The sequence below is a fragment of the Eubalaena glacialis genome, chromosome 18 (genome assembly GCF_028564815.1).
Source record: "Eubalaena glacialis isolate mEubGla1 chromosome 18, mEubGla1.1.hap2.+ XY, whole genome shotgun sequence".
In the NCBI taxonomy this organism is placed as follows: Eukaryota; Metazoa; Chordata; class Mammalia; order Artiodactyla; family Balaenidae; genus Eubalaena; species Eubalaena glacialis.
This window is the reverse complement of record NC_083733.1, coordinates 29,541,713-29,559,302: the sequence shown is the minus strand read 5'-3', so window position 1 is coordinate 29,559,302 and position 17,590 is coordinate 29,541,713. Positions and strand designations below refer to the sequence as shown.

At 46.7% G+C, this 17,590-nt stretch overlaps 1 protein-coding gene across 3 annotated transcripts in view; it reads left to right on the top strand.

The window, feature by feature from the left end:
• Positions 1–17,590, top strand: part of CES1 (carboxylesterase 1) — a 67,156-nt gene that overhangs the window by 15,319 nt on the left and 34,247 nt on the right. For 2 of the 3 annotated variants that reach the window (XM_061174479.1, XM_061174478.1), the window contains exon 1: positions 15,071–15,170. The exons of the other annotated variant lie outside the window; for it this stretch is intronic. In XM_061174479.1, the coding sequence (XP_061030462.1) occupies positions 15,119–15,170 (52 nt within the window). In that variant the 5' untranslated portion in view covers positions 15,071–15,118. Of the gene's footprint in view, positions 1–15,070; positions 15,171–17,590 lie in introns of those variants that run through there. 3 annotated transcript variants of the gene reach the window in all.

Below are 17,590 nucleotides of genomic sequence, written 5' to 3'. Positions count from 1 at the left end.
CATTTTCTCCTGCTGCCCCCACATCTAAAGAGCACAAAGTGTTTCTAAGGCTATATATAGCCACGTGGGATGGTATTGTAGTTAATACTGAGTTCTGAAGACCCTGGTTTTGCTAGTGAAACGATAGAATGATATGTGTACATTAAGTGTTGTTATATTAAAATTTTTTTTCTCTTTCCTTTATTCTCAAAAACTTGTCCTCATTATCATTTGGCATTGGGAACAGGGACCAAAATTTTGGTTACATGCTGAGCAGAGCATTTCTGCCCACTCCAGGCTCCTGCTTCCCTTCTCTGGCCTGACGGGGCCCCTTGGCAATGGAGGAAGACAATCAAAATAGAACATGAGCACTGTGGCCACCAGGTGGCACCAGCACACACTCCTGCTGCCAAGCAATGGCTGAGCGAAGCCCAGAGGACTAGGGGTCTTTGCTCTCTGTACCTGTCTCAGAGCCTGTCTGAACCCTCAACACCTCTCTGACCAGGAGAGTAAAAAGTGGTTCTTGTTTGGATGAAAAGACCCATTGGGTTTTGTATTGTTATATCTTGGGTGGCATTATTCACTCATTCATTCATTGATCAAAATCATACCCAGAGGGCTTCCCTGGTGGCGCAGTGGTTGAGAATCTGCCTGCCAGTGCAGGGGACACAGGTTCGATCCCTGGTCCGGGAGGATCCCACATGCCGCGGAGCAACTGGGCCCGTGAGCCACAACTACTGAGCCTGCGCGTCTGGAGCCTGTGTTCCGCAACAAGAGAGGCCGCGATAGTGAGAGGCCCGCGCACCGCGATGAAGAGTGGCCCCTGCTTGCCGCAACTAGAGAAAGCCCTCGCACAGAAACGAAGACCCAACACAGCCAAAAATAAATAAATAAATAGATTAATTTTAAAAAAATAAAAGAAGAAGAAGAAAATCATACCCAGCCATTCCAGGAAGGAAATAGAGAATACAAAGAAGGAGTAACCCTGTCCTCGGGAACTCTCAGTCTAATGGAGAAGACAGATGGTGTGCTAATAAGGAAATATTTATTGAGCACCTATTGCATGCTTCTTTAAAGCCCTCTAGTGGCTCCCATTGCCTTCAAGGTAAATCCAAACTCCCCCTCCTCAGCCCACCCTACCTCTCTGCTCCAGTCATCCTGTGCTACCTGCAGGTGTGTCCCCAAGCACACCCAGCCCCCTGGGCCTCATACCTGTGCATTTCTCTGAAACTGACTAATTCCTATTTGTCCCTCAAGATGTCAGCTCTAAAAAAAGCCTTTCTGAACCTATCCTTGTCACTGCATTTACCACAATTTGTCAAACTGATCTTTCAGGGGCCCAACAACTTGGGGGCCAGGAGGTCATAACCACTTACTTTTATTTGTATATCCAGTGCCTAGACAAGTATCTGGAATGTGGTCGGCCCTCAGTAGGTGGTTGGGTTTACAGATGAATGAGTCAAGGCCATTTCATGACCTGGCAGTGAAATCACACACAGAATCCCACCTAGGGAGACAGGGCTCCCCATTACCGATGGCACTTGAGCTGAGCCATGAGGGAAATTCCAGATCGTGAGAGTCACAAAAGTGACAGCACAGAAGTATGAAGCAGTACAGGGAATACAGGGATTTGCAGATTTGAAGGGTCTAAGTGAAAGGGCTGCAGAGGGACATAAAATCCAGAAGACAAGGACCCTCCTATTCTGGATAAGGAGATGGAACTTTTTCCAGAGGGTGGTGGGGAGTCACGGAAAAGCTCTAGATTGGTGGAGTAATGTGATCAGACTTGGGTGTTATATAGTGTATCAGTGAGCAGTTGCTGTGTAACAAACCACCTCCAAACTGAAAACAACAACCATATATTTGGCTCCCGAGTCTGTGGGCTACCTAGGAAGTACTGCTGATCTGGACCAGCCTCTGCTGATCTTGATTGGGCTCACCCATGTGTCTGCATCTGTGGGTCAGCCAGAGGCTGGCTGGTCTTTGTTGCCTCCAGGTGCTGTCTCATTCTCCAGCAGGCTCAGCTGGGCTTGTTCACATGGCGGTCACAGAGGCGCAGGAGAGTAAGTGTTCGCATGCAAGGCCTCTTGTGTCTAGAGCTGAGAGCTGGCACACCATCACGTCTGCTGTGTTTTATTATCAAAGCAAGTCAAGCAGCCGGCCCAGACTGTTCGTGAGTGCAGCTGAAAAATCACATGGCAAAGGGCACGTACAGAGAGATGTGAAAATGACTGTGGCCGTTGAGATGAATCTCTCTGGCTCTGCAGGGTGGAGAACAGCAGCAGGGAGAACTAGTTAGAGTCTGATTAGCCCAGGTAAGAGGCAAAAGATAGATACTCTTCAGAGAAATGCTCTGTGAGTGAAGTCTCCTTAGCATTTCCAAGGTGCCAGGTACTGGATTAGTTCCATCTTGGAGGCTGGGGAGGCCACCTGGACCAGAAGGCATTTAATCTCAGTTTGAAGAGGAGGAATAAGATTTGGGAAGCTCCCACCCAAGCAGCCGCTGCATGGTTGGGGCTCTAGAGGCTGCAAGAGCCAAGGGATCAGTCCGAATGCTGTCCCTGGATGTGTCAGCTCAGGCATAGTCCCCATTATTTGGGAAGACTGCTGGGAGTCTGGCCCTGGGGTTGTGGTCCAGCTCCATCCCTGAAGGAGGTGTGGCTATATGGACAAGAGGACAGCAGAGAATCATCAGTCAAATGGGTGCCTTTCGCCAGAATCAGGCGATGATGCTAAAGATGAGAAGCCCAGGTAAAGATTTTTAAACCATGTTCTGTGTAGGAAGGAAGGATTACTTTGCATTTAAGGACTCAGGTTCTAGAGGCAAACTGGCAAGGGTCATATCGCAGCTCTGTCACCAGCTCTGTCATGGGTGTGAGACCTGTGCTGTCACACAGTACCCACTCAGAAGCCTCCAGGCTCCGTGGTAGCTTTAGCACTCTGCTGTTGCCATCTTGAAATTCTTAATAATTTTTAAATTATTGCATGTGCAGTCCAGTTCCTTTAAACTAATCTTCACAAAAGCCTTGCTAGGTAGACATTAATATGCCCATTTTACAGATGAGGTAACTGAGGAAATGGAGGCAGCCAGTATGGACTTTCTACAGGTGGAACTGGCGTGGCCCTGCCAGGGGGTAAACAGCAGTAAGGGAATAATCTGCCCCTAATTTGGTTCTTACTCTGCTCTTACCCTCAGTTCCAGGCCTCTCACAGTGTCATAGGCCCAGGAAGAAGATAAAACCCAGTGGAGCCTGGGCTGTCAGTGCACTGACAGCCAGAGCACTGGCTCTGGACTCAGGAGTTAGAGATAGAATTCAGAGCATGATTTTCCGGTTGACCTTGGGCATGTACATGTCCCTCTCTGAGTCTCAGTTTCCCCATCTATAAAATGGCACAGATGCATTCTGAGGTCCCTTGCTGCACCCTTGTATTAACCAGGTCTTTTATGTTCTGTATTCTGATGCCTTGACATCTGGGGCCTTGCTGATTCTGGAGGGACTGCCCCTCCCAGAGTTCGCCAATCCCTAATGATAGGAATGAACTTCCCCTTCAAGCGTGCCAGAGCCTGTACCCCAACTACCTCCATCAGGCCCTCCACATCTGGCCACTATCATCCTGCCCTAATCACTCCAGGCCAAGTACCTGACAACTGTGGGAACTCCCTAATTCCCAGAGCCCATTGCAATTGTCTAGTTTGCCAATCCCAAACCTGCTTATTCTGGTTCACCTCTAGCTTCCCCCCAGCAACCAAGATAAAGTTTCTTGCGCCCAATTCCTCCTTCCTTCCTCTGCCTCCTGATGCACCCGGTGCCTCACCTTGTGGCCCACCATGGTGGTGTCACGCCCCCTCCTCTGGGGAACTGTGGGTAACAAACTATCTTTTCAGTGGCAGTTGGCTCCTGATCCGTGGCCTTACCACACCTCAGATTGTCTATTAATACACTATATCTTAAAACAACCCTTTTATTTATGAATTCCTTTTTTGCACTGTCTCCATTCCAGACACATTTTAGAAACAGCAACCCATTTCAACCTCACAATAGCCCAATGAGGTAGATAGAGTTGTCACCCCCATTTTAGAAATACAAAACAGAGGCACAGAAAAGGGAAGGTTCTTGCCTCAGGACACACAGCTAGTAAGTGCTGAGCTGGGATGCAAACACATGCACTATGGCTCCAGAGTCGGTATTAATATTCTGGTATGCCACTCTCCATGATTTGGCCTCATCCATACTAATAATCAAGAGGAAAACAGTAGGCACTCTCTAAAGTTCTCAACAGCAAGGCGGGAGGTCAGCTGATTTCCCTCCTGCACATGGCCCGTGCAGCTGTGTCTCATGGTGTTTACCCTCCCCTGTGTCTCCTGCCACCAGATTGGCTGGGCTCAAAGCTCCAAGTCCAGAGGGTGAGCCATCGCTAGGGAACTTTTACCCTGTATGCATCTCTGGCACCTCGTCCCCAACAAAGATTTTGAAATGTCACCCCGCTGTTTGCATTTCAGGAGGACTCATGCCAAGCTGTGGAAGTGGAGAGGGAGGTCAGGACCAGAGCAAAGAGCCACAGTACAGAAAAGCAGCTCCCATGCCTACAGGTCTCTAGGAGTTTGGAGGGGCAGTGCGGTCCCACCCCTCAGCTCTGCCCCGCTCCAGTCCCGCCCTCTCCAGCTCTGGCTGCAAGCTCCTAACCCCCGAACCCCCCGGCCACCTCTAAGACACACTCTCCCCTCCCCAGAGTGTGCCCTCTTTTATACTGACAGCCAGGACTAAACCCTCCAATTACAGGTAGCCAGAGGCTCTTCAAACAATTTGTTTCATAAGTGTTTCTCCCTTCCTGGACTCTAGCCTTAGTGTGCTGTGAGCTACCCAAGGCAGACACCAGCACACAGAGGCCTTTGGACAAGGGGAGGCTGTGGTCTGGGGTCCTCAGAACAACTTGAAACTTTCAGAGCAACTCCCAGACCCACAGCTGCCCAGCTGGGGAATTAAGGGCAAATCTTTTCATTTCCCTGGGCTTCTATTTCATAGAGTTCCATGCTCTTATTTTGGAAACATCTTAAATTTCATTCAGTCTCCCTTCTGATGCCTAAATTAACTTTACAATATTCCTGCTAAGTGACTCAGCCTCCTGCTGCACATCTGCAGGGTCAGGGAACTCATTACCTTTCCAGGCAGGGGTCTTTGGACAGAATGTTCTTACAATAAAGGGACACCATCTTTCCATAGTCTTTGGCTCTATTCTTTCATCCATCCCTCCATCTTTCCTTCCATTTATTCATTATTTCATTTATTCATTCATTCTCCAAACATTTACCAAATACCTGGCACTATGCTAAGTGTAATGGATACAAAGATAAATCCAAGACATGTTGCTGTAAACTGGACTGGATCCTGAATTTTTCTAGTTTCCTCAAATATCTGGCTACGACTCTCCAAACTAAAGTTTCAAGTTTTTTCCCACCCTTCTGATTTGGAATCGCTAAGCACAAAGACTGTCCTTGAATCTCCTTGGAAGGGAACCCATTATAACAGGTCCTCCTCACTACCCAGATGACAGCCAAATATCAGGAACTTAAACCTTGGGTCCTCATTTCCTTTTTTTTTTTTTTAATTAATTAATTTATTTATTTTTGGCTACGTTGGGTCTTTGTTGCTGCACGCGGGCTTTCTCTAGTTGCGGCGAGCGGGGGCTACTCTTCGTTGCGGTGCGTGGGCTTCTCATTGCGGTGGCTTCTCTTGTTGCGGAGCACGGGCTCTAGGCACGCGGGCTTCAGTAGTTGTGGCACGCGGGCTCAGTAGTTGTGGTGCACGGGCTTAGTTGCTCCACGGCATGTGTGATCTTCCCAGACCAGGGCTCGAACCCGTGTCCCCTGCATTGGCAGGCAGATTCTTTTTTTTTAATATATAAATTTATTTGTTTTATTTATTTATTTTTGGCTGCATTGGGTCTTCGTTGCTACGCGTGGGCTTTTCTCTAGTTGCAGAGAGCAGGGGCACCTCTTTGTTGCGGTGCGCGGGCTTCTCATTGCAGGGGCTTCTCTTGTTGTGGAGCATGGGCTCTAGGCACGCAAGCTTCAGTAGTTGTGGCACGCGGGCTCAGTAGTTGTGGCTCGTAGGCTCTAGAGCGCAGGCTCAGTAGTTGCGGCGCATGGGCTTATTGGCTCCGTGGCGTGTGGGATCTTCCTGGACCAGGGCTCGAACCCGTGTCCCCTGCATTGGCAGGCAGATTCTTAAGCACTGCGCCACCAGGGAAGTCCTTTGGGTCCTCATTTCTCAACTTAAAAGGATTCCTCTAGACGCTAGGAACTGCACACCTGCTGGAGACCTCAAAATCAAATTGACTAGGAAAAGAAGTAGCCAACATTGAGGTAGACTACTTCCTACCAAGACATTGGATCCAGAAAGTTTCATTCCGTTTCTCCTTTGCTATTTGACCATTCTTTTCCTAATTCTTACACCATGAAAATATTTTATGATTCTTTTGTCCACCTTTTGCTTTGCTCTGGCCTGGAAAGATAATGCCATTGCTCAAATACCTCAGGACATTGCAAATAATGGTAATCCAACCTCCAAATGACTGATAGATTTGCCACGATGGTGGTGATTCTGTAGTTTTTCCTGTCACAAACTTACCCTGATTTCCAATGCCTCAGTTTCCCTGGAACAAACTCAGTCCCCTCTGTACTGTGTCAGGCAATGTGACCCTGGGGGTCCATTTCCCTGTCTCTGATTCCCTGCCTGTGATCCCAAACTGTGTACAAAAAGACGGACACTAGGCGAGGATAACTGGAATAAATATGCCTGTGTGGTCTGTCAACCCTCAAATTTTATTGACCTCCATGGCTGATGCCTTTCCAGCCCTGAGACACAGACTCAAGTGGGAATTATCAGAAGGCATTCATTACTCAAAATTAGCTTCCTTTGGCAGATTACTCTCCAGGTAGGAGTAAGTGCAAATGAGGCTATGATCTGAAACCTCTCCTCGACTCTTAAAAGTATTGCAGGATCTTCTGCTAACATAATGGTTGCCCAACAAAAATCCTTAGACTCTCTGGACAGGTTGTTTTTTGTTTGTTTTGTTTTTTTAACATCTTTATTGGAGTATAATTGCTTTACAATGGTGTGTTAGTTTCTGCTGTATAACAAAGTGAATCAGCTATACGTATACATATATCCCCATATCCCCTCCCTCTTGTGTCTCCCTCCCACCCTCCCTATCCCACCCCTCTGGGTGGTCACAAAGCACCAAGCTGATCTCCCTGTGCTATGCTGCTGCTTCCCACTAGCTAACTGTTTTACATTTGGTAGTGTATATATTGGACAGGTTGTTTTTGATAATAAAACTGCCATTGATTATCTTTTAGCTGAACAAGTAGGTGTCTTTGCCGTGGACCACGACACTTGAGGCACCTGGATTAACACTTCTGGGGAAGTTGAACATCAGTTGAGCATGAGATCACTGATCAAGCCACATGCCTTAAGCAAGTGACTCAATGGGGTCTTTCCTTGACTTATTTGATTTTGATTGATTTAGGTCTTGGGGACCACGGCTTTAAAATACACTCTAGACATTGGGAATTATCCTGCTTCTAATAATCATAGTAATCTCCCTGGTGTGTTGTAGCCTCTCAAAATCTTTAAATACATATTCGTAGCTAATCTCCCAAAGACTGGAACATCAGAAAAGGAACAAAGAGAATAACCAACTAAAAAAATGTAAATCGAAAATCATGACCTCTGAATACAACAGAGATTCGGCAAAGAACATCATGACCTGTGAATACCACACAGAGGATCATCAGAAACTTCAGAGTGGTAGCTGGGCGTGGCACTGATGCCTTAAATTTTTATCACGTCTCTCAGTTAAGCTGAGACTCTGACCAAAAGCGGAAAATTGTCAGAAGAGACAACGGTCCCAAAATGGAATCACTTGCGCTAAGCACACGTCACCAAACAGGTTTAATATCTAACTTAATTATAGTTCAACTTCTCCCAGGAGTGAAATGTTAAACCGGTCAATCTGAAATTGCCTGGTCAGCACCAGTGAGGTCATTGGCCTGTTAGACCCCTGCCATCCCCCCCTTTTTAAATTTTTTTTTATTGTGGTAAAAGTCACATAATATAAAACATACTGTTTTAACCGTATTTAACTGTACAGTTCAGTGACACTAAGTACATTCATATTGCTGTGCAACTCTCACCGTCATCCATCTACTGCATTTTTCACCTTCCTAAACTGAAACTCTGTCCCCATTAAACACTAACTCCCCATTCCCCCTCCCCATCCCCCTAACCCCCCAGACGCTGGCATCTACCGATGTACTTTCGTACTCCATGAATTTGAGTATTCAAAGTACCTTGTGTAAGTGGAACCAAACAGTATTTGTCTGTACCTACTGTATATTGGAATGCATTTTTAAGGTTAACTTAATATATGTCCTACAAACGGATTGTACCTTCTTTTTTTTCCCCCTGTGCTAAACAATAGGTTCTCACTAGTTATCTATTTTATACATAGTAGGGTATATATGCCAATCCCAATCTCCCAATTTATCCCACCCCCTTTTCGCCCTTGGTGTCCTTTGTTCTCTACGTCTGTGTCTCTATTTATGCTTTGCGAATAGGTTCATCTGTATTATTTTTCTAGATTGCACATATATGCATTAATATATGATATTTATTTTTCTCTTTCTTACTTCTCTCTGTATGACAGTCTCTAGGTCCATCCACGTCTCTGCAAATGGCACAATTTCATTCCTTTTTATGGCTGAGTAATATTCCATTGTATGTATGTACCACATCTTATTTATCCATTCGTCTATTGATGGGCATTCCATGAACTGGCTATTGTAAATAGTGCTGCAATGAACATTGGGGTGCATGTATCTTTTCAAATTATGGTTTTCTCCGAGTGTATGCCCAGGAGTGGGATTGCTGGGTCATATGGTAATTCTATTTTAGTTTTTTAAGGAACCTCCATACTGTTCTCCATAGTGGCTGTATTAATTTACATTCCTACCAACAGTGCAAGAGGGTTCCCTTTTCTCCACACCCTCTCCAGCATTTATTGTTTGTAGATGTTTTGATGATGGCCATTCTGACGGGTGTGAGGTGGTACCTCATTGTAGTTTTGATTTGCATTTATCTAATAATTAATGATGTTGAGCATCTTTTCATGTGCCTCGTGGTCATCTGTATGTCTTCTTTGGAGAAATGTCTATTTAGGTCTTCCGCCCTTTTTTGATTGGGTCGTTTGTTTTTTTGGTATTGAGCTTCATGAGCTGTTGTTATATTTTGGAGATTAATCCCTTGTCAGTTGCTTCGTTTGCAAATATTTTCTCCCATTCTGAGGGTTGTCTTTTCGGCTTGTTTATGGTTTCCTTTGCTGTGCAAAAGCTTTTAAGTTTAATTAGGTCCCATTTGTTTATTTTTGTTTTTATTTCATTACTCTAGGAGATGGGTCAAAAAAGATCTTGCTGAGATTTATGTCAATCCGGAATTGCCTGGTCAGAACCAGTGAGGTCATTGGCCTGATAGACCCCTGCCACCCCTTAATGTAAGGTGACCATGCCACAAAAAATCCACTCTTATTTAGTAACTTCCTTGTCCCACCTCCTTCTGCCTATAAGAGTCTTTCATTTCGTATAGCTCTCTGAACATCTTTCTTTCTGCTATATGGGATACTGCCCGATTCATGAATCATTGAATAGAGCCAATAAGATCTTTAAATTTTACTCAGTTGAATTTTTACTTTTTTAACACCTTTAATTCATGACAATTTATCATCTTCCATTTATGGAAATGGGTAAAATTTTCTTTTTGAACAATTGCATTAAAACAAAAAGAATTAATTCATATAAGAAAACTGCTCATAGGAACTTCCCTGGTGGGGCAGTGGTTAAGAATCCGCCTGCCAATGCAGGGGACATGGGTTCGAGCCCTGGTCGGGGAAGATCCCACATGCTGCAGAGCAACTAAGCCCATGCGCCACAACTACTGAACCTGCACTCTAGAGCTCATGAGCCACAACTACTGAGCCCGTGAGCCACAACTACTGAGCCCGTGCGCCACAACTACTGAAGCCCACACGCCTAGAGCCCGTGCTCTGCAACAAGAGAAGCCACCACAATGAGAAGCCCACGCACCGCAACGAAGAGTAGCCCCCGCTTGCCACAACTAGAGAAAGCCTGCGTGCAGCAACAAAGACCCAACACAGCCAAAAATAAGTAAATTTAAAAAAAAAAAGAAAACTCATAATAGTACAGACGGGGGGCTTCCCTGGTGGCGCAGTGGTTGAGAATCTGCCTGTCAATGCAGGGGACACGGGTTCGAGCCCTGGTCTGGGAAGATCCCACATGCATGCCGCGGAGCAACTAGGCCCGTGAGCCACAATTACTGAGCCTGCGCGTCTAGAGCCTGTGCTCCGCAACAAGAGAGGCCGCGATAATGAGAGGCCCGCGCACTGCGATGAAGAGTGGCCCCCACTTGCCGCAAATAGAGAAAGCCCTCGCACAGAAATGAAGACCCGACACAGCCATAAATAAATACATAAATAAATAAATAAATAAAAATAGTACAGACGGTATGCTGATATGGCTAAAAATGTGATGTTAGCATGAGAATAACAGATTCCAGAAACACTGTATATGTCTAGGCTGCACTGAAAAATTTCATAGAATTCCAGGTTCATAGAATGTTCATCCAAGGTGGATGGTGCATGAGGGATCACCTCAGCCATCGCCACCCCTGCCTCTCACCACTCCCTTTCCAAAAAGGACGTCCGAAGTCACCCTGTGGGTTTCCAGACCTCTGGTCCCCCAGTGCAGCGTTCTCCACCATGAAGACTCTGCCTGATTAATCCCATGATTAATGGATAGAGTCCAGTTGAATGGTCCAGTAGGACATGGGCTCAGACTTGTCCAGTGCTTGTTCTAGTATGTGCTCTCCATGTATCTGTTTAGTGAATTGATGAAGATGGCAGGGGTCTGATTTGGAGCTTAGAGGTGTCTTCTTTCCCAAGACCTGCCCAGCTACTTAGGCATTAAGGCCAGTATAGGATTTTCCTTTTCAGACTAGTTCCATATGGCAGTTTCCCAAGTTAAAAGCTGTAATCTCTATCAAATGCCACTGAAACAAGAGCTGTATCACTTACAGCTGGTGCGACCCAGGGAGCGGGCACAGGTTAAGCAAATTGAGGTCTGGCTTGATGCCTCACCCATTTCTGCAGAGTCATCATGAGCCAGGAGTGGGCATGCAGGCTGCAGACACTTCAAGGTCTGGGCATAGCTGCGCGTGTTTGCGGAACTGTGGGTGTCACAAGAGGGCATGTGATGGAAGAGTGGGGCTGGGAGAATAATTCATCCTTACCTTTTATATTTTGCTAAGACAGCATCCTGCAGTCTTCATAGTCTAAGAGCCAGGTCTGTCTCAAGTTGCAAAGGCCAGCTGGCCAGGGCAAAAGGCAGGATGGTTTTGCCTTAACAGCTCTTTGTGTGTGTGTGTGTGTGTGTGTGTGCATGCACACGTGTGTGAGTGTATGAGTGCAAAGTGATTAGAAACAGCTTTGTTTTCTGCTTAGGAAGACAGCCTGGGTTGTTCAGTGTGGATAGAGATAGGGGGATAGGGGTGTTCTTTATTAGGGTGTTCTTTAGGACCCATGTTTCTTTCCTGGTAAAAGGGAGGAGCCCAGCCCAGGTCAATCTTCGCAGAAGCAGTCGCCCCTGGGGCCTGACTCTACTGCTGTCCCAAACCCTCACCCCTCACCCCTCACCGGCCTGCCACAGTGGCTAGAATGGGTGCACAGGAGCATCACTCTCAGAGCTTAGGTCTCCAGAAGCTTCATTTCAGCCCCAACCTACGACGCTGGCCAAGAACCCATGAGCTTTTCTAAGATTGTCGTGTGCTTTATGGTTGCCCAATTCTTCCTAATGTTAATATTGGTCTGGCCTGGACAAGGTCAGTTTTGACAAATGACAGTTGGAAAACAGTGCAAGCATGGAGAAGGCACAGCTGCCTCTTCAGTCTGCTGCCCTAGAGACAACCCCTTCACATCTGCTCCCTCTCCACGGACAAGAACAAATTTCACATCTCACGACTCCGGTTAACACCATGTTCAGAGTAAGGTCTATAACACTGTGCAGCTTTTGTACAATCCTCAGCTCTTCCTCTTACTTGCTGTGTGACTGTGGGCCATTTCCTTGTCCTCACTGCGCACGGGGAGATCATAGTATCAATTCACAGGTTTATTTTGAGAGCTAAGTGAGATCCTACATACAAAACCCTCAGCACGGTCGTTCCTACACTGTGAGTGCTCGGTAAATATTTGTCAAATGAATGTCTGAGTGAATAAAAGTGGAAAATACTAATAAAAACACTCGCAATATTATAGCCAGGAAATGGCTGTTGAAACACAAATTAGAGGTATAACCTTCCAAAATTTTTCCTCCCCAAAGAAAGATATTTTTTATATTATAATGGGATATTGTACATGACTAGATTTTTTATTTTTATTTATTTAAAAAAATTTTTTTTATAAATTTATTTATTGACTTATTTATTTTTGGCTGCGTTGGGTCTTTGTTGCTGCGCGCAGGCTTTCTCTAGTTGCGGCGAGCGGGGGCTACTCTTCGTTGCGGTGGGCGGGCTTCTCATTGCAGTGGCTTCTCTTGTTGCGGAGCATGGGCTCTAGGCTCGCAGGTTTCAGTAGTTGTGGCGTGCGGGCTCAGTAGTTGTGGCTCACGGGCTCTAGAGCGCAGGCTCAGTAGTTGTGGCACACGGGCCCAGTTGCTCTGCGGCATGTGGGATCTTCCCAGACCAGGGCTCGAACCCGTGTCCCCTGCATTGGCAGGCGGACTCCCAACCACTGCGCCACCAGGGAAGCCCTAGATTTTTAAAAATATTTATTTATTAAAAGATTATCCACACACCATAAAATTCACCTTTCTAAGGCGTACACTTCAGTGGTTTTCAGTATATTCACAGAGTTGTGCAAGCATCACCACTATGTAATCCCAGAACATTTTCATCACCTCAAAGAGAAGCCTCTACCCATTAGCAGCCGCACATCATTCCCCCACCCCAGGCCTGCAGCAGCCACTAAACTACTTTCTGCCTCTATGGATTTGCTTAATCTGGACATTTCATACAAATGGAATCATACAGTATATGTCCTTTCATGTCTGGCTTCTTTCATTAGCATAGTATTTTCAAGGTTCATCCATGTTTAGCATGTACCAGTACTTCATTTCTTTTTATGGCTGAATAATATTCCATTGTATAGATAGATATTATTTTATTTGTCCATTCATCAGTTCCTGGATATTTGGGTTCTTTCCACTTCGGTCCATTGTGACTAATGCAGCTATTTGTGTACAAGTTTTTGTATGGTTATGTCTTCAGCTGTTGTGGGTATATACCTAGGAGTGGAATTGCTGGGAAATCTGGTAACTTTGTGTTTGATTTTTTTTAATTTTAAAATTTTTTTGGCCTCATCATGTGGCATGCAGGATCCTCAGGGATCGAACCCACGCCCCCTGCAGCAGAAGCATGGAATCTTAATCGCTGGGCCGCCAGGGAAGTCCCTGTGTTTGATTTTTGAGGAATTGCCAAACTGTTTCCTAAAGCAGTCATAACTATATTATAATCTGGTTTTTTCCCCTTCACAGTAGATCATGACTGCCTTTCCTTGTCAATAAATAGAGGTGTGTATGACTTCCCTGGTGGCTCAGTGGTTAAGAATCCCCCTGCCAATGCAGGGGACACGGATTCAAGCCCTGGTCAGAGAAGATCCCACATGCCACAGAGCAACTAAGCACATGCGCTACAACTACTGAGCCTGCGTGCCACAACTACTGAAGCCCCCGTGCCTAGAGCCTGTGCTCTGCAACAAGAAGCCACCCCAGTGAGAAGCTCGCGCACTGCAACAAAGAGTTGTGGCCCCCGCTCGCCACAACTAGAGAAAGCCCGCGCGCAGCAACGAAGACCCAATGCAGCCATAAATAAATAAATAAATAAATAGAGGTGTGCATCACTAGTTTGAGTGAAAGCATAGTATTTCCTTAGGCAGCTGTACCAGAACGTATTTAGAGAATGTCCTGTTGTTCAACATTTAATAATTCTATAAAACAGGCTTTGAGCATTTTCCTTGTGTCCCTAGTGGGTAAGTGGCACTTTCACAGGTGTACTCAGAGCACTTTGTATCCCTCTACTTTGGTGCTTTCAGATTGCATTGCAATCTACCTATCACCTCTCCCTGCATCTGTCTTATTTATTACATGGTGAGCTCCTCCAGGAGATGGAACATGTCTTGAATTTATCTTTGTATCCATTGCACTTAGCATAGTGCCAAGTATTTGGTAAATGTTTGGAGAATGAATGAATAAGTGAAATAATGAATAAATGGAAGGAAGGATGGAGGGATGGATGAATGAATAATTAGAGGCAAAGACTATAGAGAGATGGAGTCCCTTTATTGTAAGAACATTCTGTTCAAAGATCCCTGCCTGGAGAGGTAATGAGTTCCCTGACCCTGCAGGTGTGCAACAGGAGGCTGAGTCACTTAGCAGGAATATTGTAAAGTTAATTTAGGCATCAGAAGGGAGACTGAATGAAATTTAAGATGTTTCCAAAATAAGAGCATGGAACTCTATGAAATAGAAGCCCAGGGAAATGAAAAGATTTGCCCTTAATTCCCCAGCTGGGCAGCTGTGGGTCTGGGAGTTGCTCTGAAAGTTTTCAAGTTGTTCTGAGGACCCCAGACCACAGCCTCCCCTTGTCCAAAGGCCTCTGTGTGCTGGTGTCTGCCTTGGGTAGCTCACAGCACACTAAGGCTAGAGTCCGGGAAGGGAAAAACACTTAATGAAACAAATCGTTGAACCTGTAGGTGGCTACCTGTAATTGGAGAGTAAAGTCCGGGCTCTTGATTTAAAAGAAGGTAAATTCTGGGTGGGCATGGCTTACAGGCCTAAACAGCAGCCCACAGGGAAGGGTGGGAGAGCTTTTCTGTTATTTCCGGATTAGGCTACTGAGCAACTGGGGCGGGAGCCCGTGCGGAGAGCTGGGGGCGGGAGCTGGGGGCGGGGACTGGAACAGCCCCTCTGAGCAGTGCTGAGACCTGCGGGCACAGGAGCTGCTGTCCTTCCACGATGTGGCTCTTCGCTCTGGTCTTGTCCTCCCTCACCACTTTCACGGCTTGGGGTGAGTCCTCCTAAATTCAAATAGCGGGGGACCTTTGGAAGTCCTTGTGGGGGACAAGGGGAAGGAGTGACAGGCGCGGTTCTGCAGCAGCGCGCGCTCTGTGGACTTGGACCGTCTAGCCCAGCCGGTCCCCCGCGGCAGGAGACACAGTGGACGATAAACACCCTAGGCTCGGCTGCACGCCGCCACACCGGAGGGGGACCACCAGCTAACCTCCTGCATCCCAGTTGAGGACTCTGGAGAGTTCCATATCTTTTCCTCTTGATTACTAATACGGACGTGGCCAAATCCTGGAGCTTAGCTTACCAGAATATTAATACCGCCTCTGGAGGCAGAGTGTGTGGGTTTGCATGCCAGCTCAGCACTTACTAGCACTGTGAGCTTAGGCAAACGACTTCCTTTTTCTGTGCCTCAGTTTCCCCCTCTATAAAATGGGGGTGACAGCTGTATCTACATCATTAGGCTGTTGTGAGGTTGAAATGGGCTGTTGTTTCTGAGAGAGTGCCTGGAATGGAGAGAGTGCAAAAAAGGGATAAAGAAGTTGTTTTAAAAGACAGTGTATTGGAACTTCCCTGGCGGTCCAGTGGTTAACGACTCTGCACTTCTACTGCAGGGGGCGCAGGTTTGATCCCTGGTCGGGGAACTGAGATCCCACATGCCTCGCGGGGCAGCCAGAAAAAAAAAGACAGTGTATTAATAGACAATTTGGGGTATTCTAAGGCCCACAGATCAGGAGCCAACTGTCATGGAAAAGATGGTTTATGACTCAATTTCCCCAGAGGAAGGAGTACGGAACTGCCATGGTGGGCCTGGAGGTGAAGCCCTGGGTGGGTCATGAGGCACAGGGAAAAAGGAGGAACTAGGGGTAAGGGGCTTTACCTTGGTTGCTGGGGGGAAGGAAGAGGTGAGGCAGGATAAGCAAAGTAGCCAATTTCAACAGGTTCTGGGGCTTAGGGACTGCACAGTTGTCAGGTACTTGGCCTGGAGTGATTAGGGCAGGATGATAGTGGCCAGATGTGGAGGGCCTGATGGAGGTAGTTGGGGTACAGGCTCTGGCACGCTTGAAGGGGAAGTTCATTCCTATCATTAGGGATTGGCGAACTCTGGGAGGGGCAGTCCCTCCAGAATCAGCAAGGCCCCAGATGTCAAGGCATCAGAATACAGAACATAAAAGACCTGGTTAATACAAGGGTGCAGCAAGGGACCTCAGAATGCATCTGTGCCATTTTATAGATGGGGAAACTGAGACTCAGAGAGGGACATGTACATGCCCAAGGTCAACTGGAAAATCATGCTCTGAATTCTATCTCTATCTCCTGAGTTCACTGACAGCCCAGGCTCCACTGGGTTTTATCTTCTTCCTGGGCCTATGACACTGTGAGAGGCCTGGAACTGAGGGTAAGAGCAGAGTAAGAACCAAATTAGGGGCAGGTTATTCCCTTACTGCTGTTTACCCCCTGGCAGGGCCACGCCAGTTCCACCTTTAGAAAGTCCATACTGGGAACTTCCCTGGTGGCACAGTGGTTAAGAATATGCCTGCCAATGCCAGGGACACGGGTTTGAGCCCTGGTCCAGGAAGATCCCACATGCTGTGGAGCAACTAAGCCCGTGCGCCCCAACTGCTGAGCCTGCGCTCTAGAGCCCGCGTGCCGCAACTACTGAGCCCACACGCTGCAACTACTGAAGCCACGTGCCTTGAGCCCGTGGTCTGCAACAAGAGAAGCCACTGCAATGAGAAGCCCACGCACCGCAACGAAGAGTAGCCCCCACTCGCCGCAACTAGAGAAAGCCCGCGTGCAGAAACCAAGACCCAACACAGACAAAAATAAATAAAATTAAAAAAAAAAAGAAAGTCCATACTGGCTGCCTCCATTTCCTCAGTTACTTCATCTGAAAAATGGGCATATTGATGTCTACCTAGCAAGGCTTTTGTGAAGATTAGTTTAAAGGAACTGGAATGCCCATGTGGCACATAATAAGTGCTCAATATACAAACATTACATATAACACAAGTGGTAACTGCTGCTGTTACCAGGATTGCCTATACCTCTCAGCCAATCACCCACTTTTTCACCCTTGCCAGTTAGACGTCTGTCCACTTCATCTCTCTTGAAGGTTATCATTGGATTTGTCTGTAAGACCAAATCTGGGTTATTCTTTTCTGTTCTGGCCACATACTTTGAGGGAGAGGTTGACCTTTTGTCTATATCTAAAGGGGAACAATTGGGAGGATGAGAGGCTGGAAATCGTTTCCTGTTAGGATGCTTAAACAAACTGAAGCTGTTGAGGACAGACAAGAGAAGACTTGAGGGATGGGTATGAACATGGGTCACTAAGGCTGCCTGTCACATGAAGGTGCAGGATGTCCCAGAGCAGGTAGGACCAGGACTGATGTGGCAGCTTCAGGGAGACGCATTTCA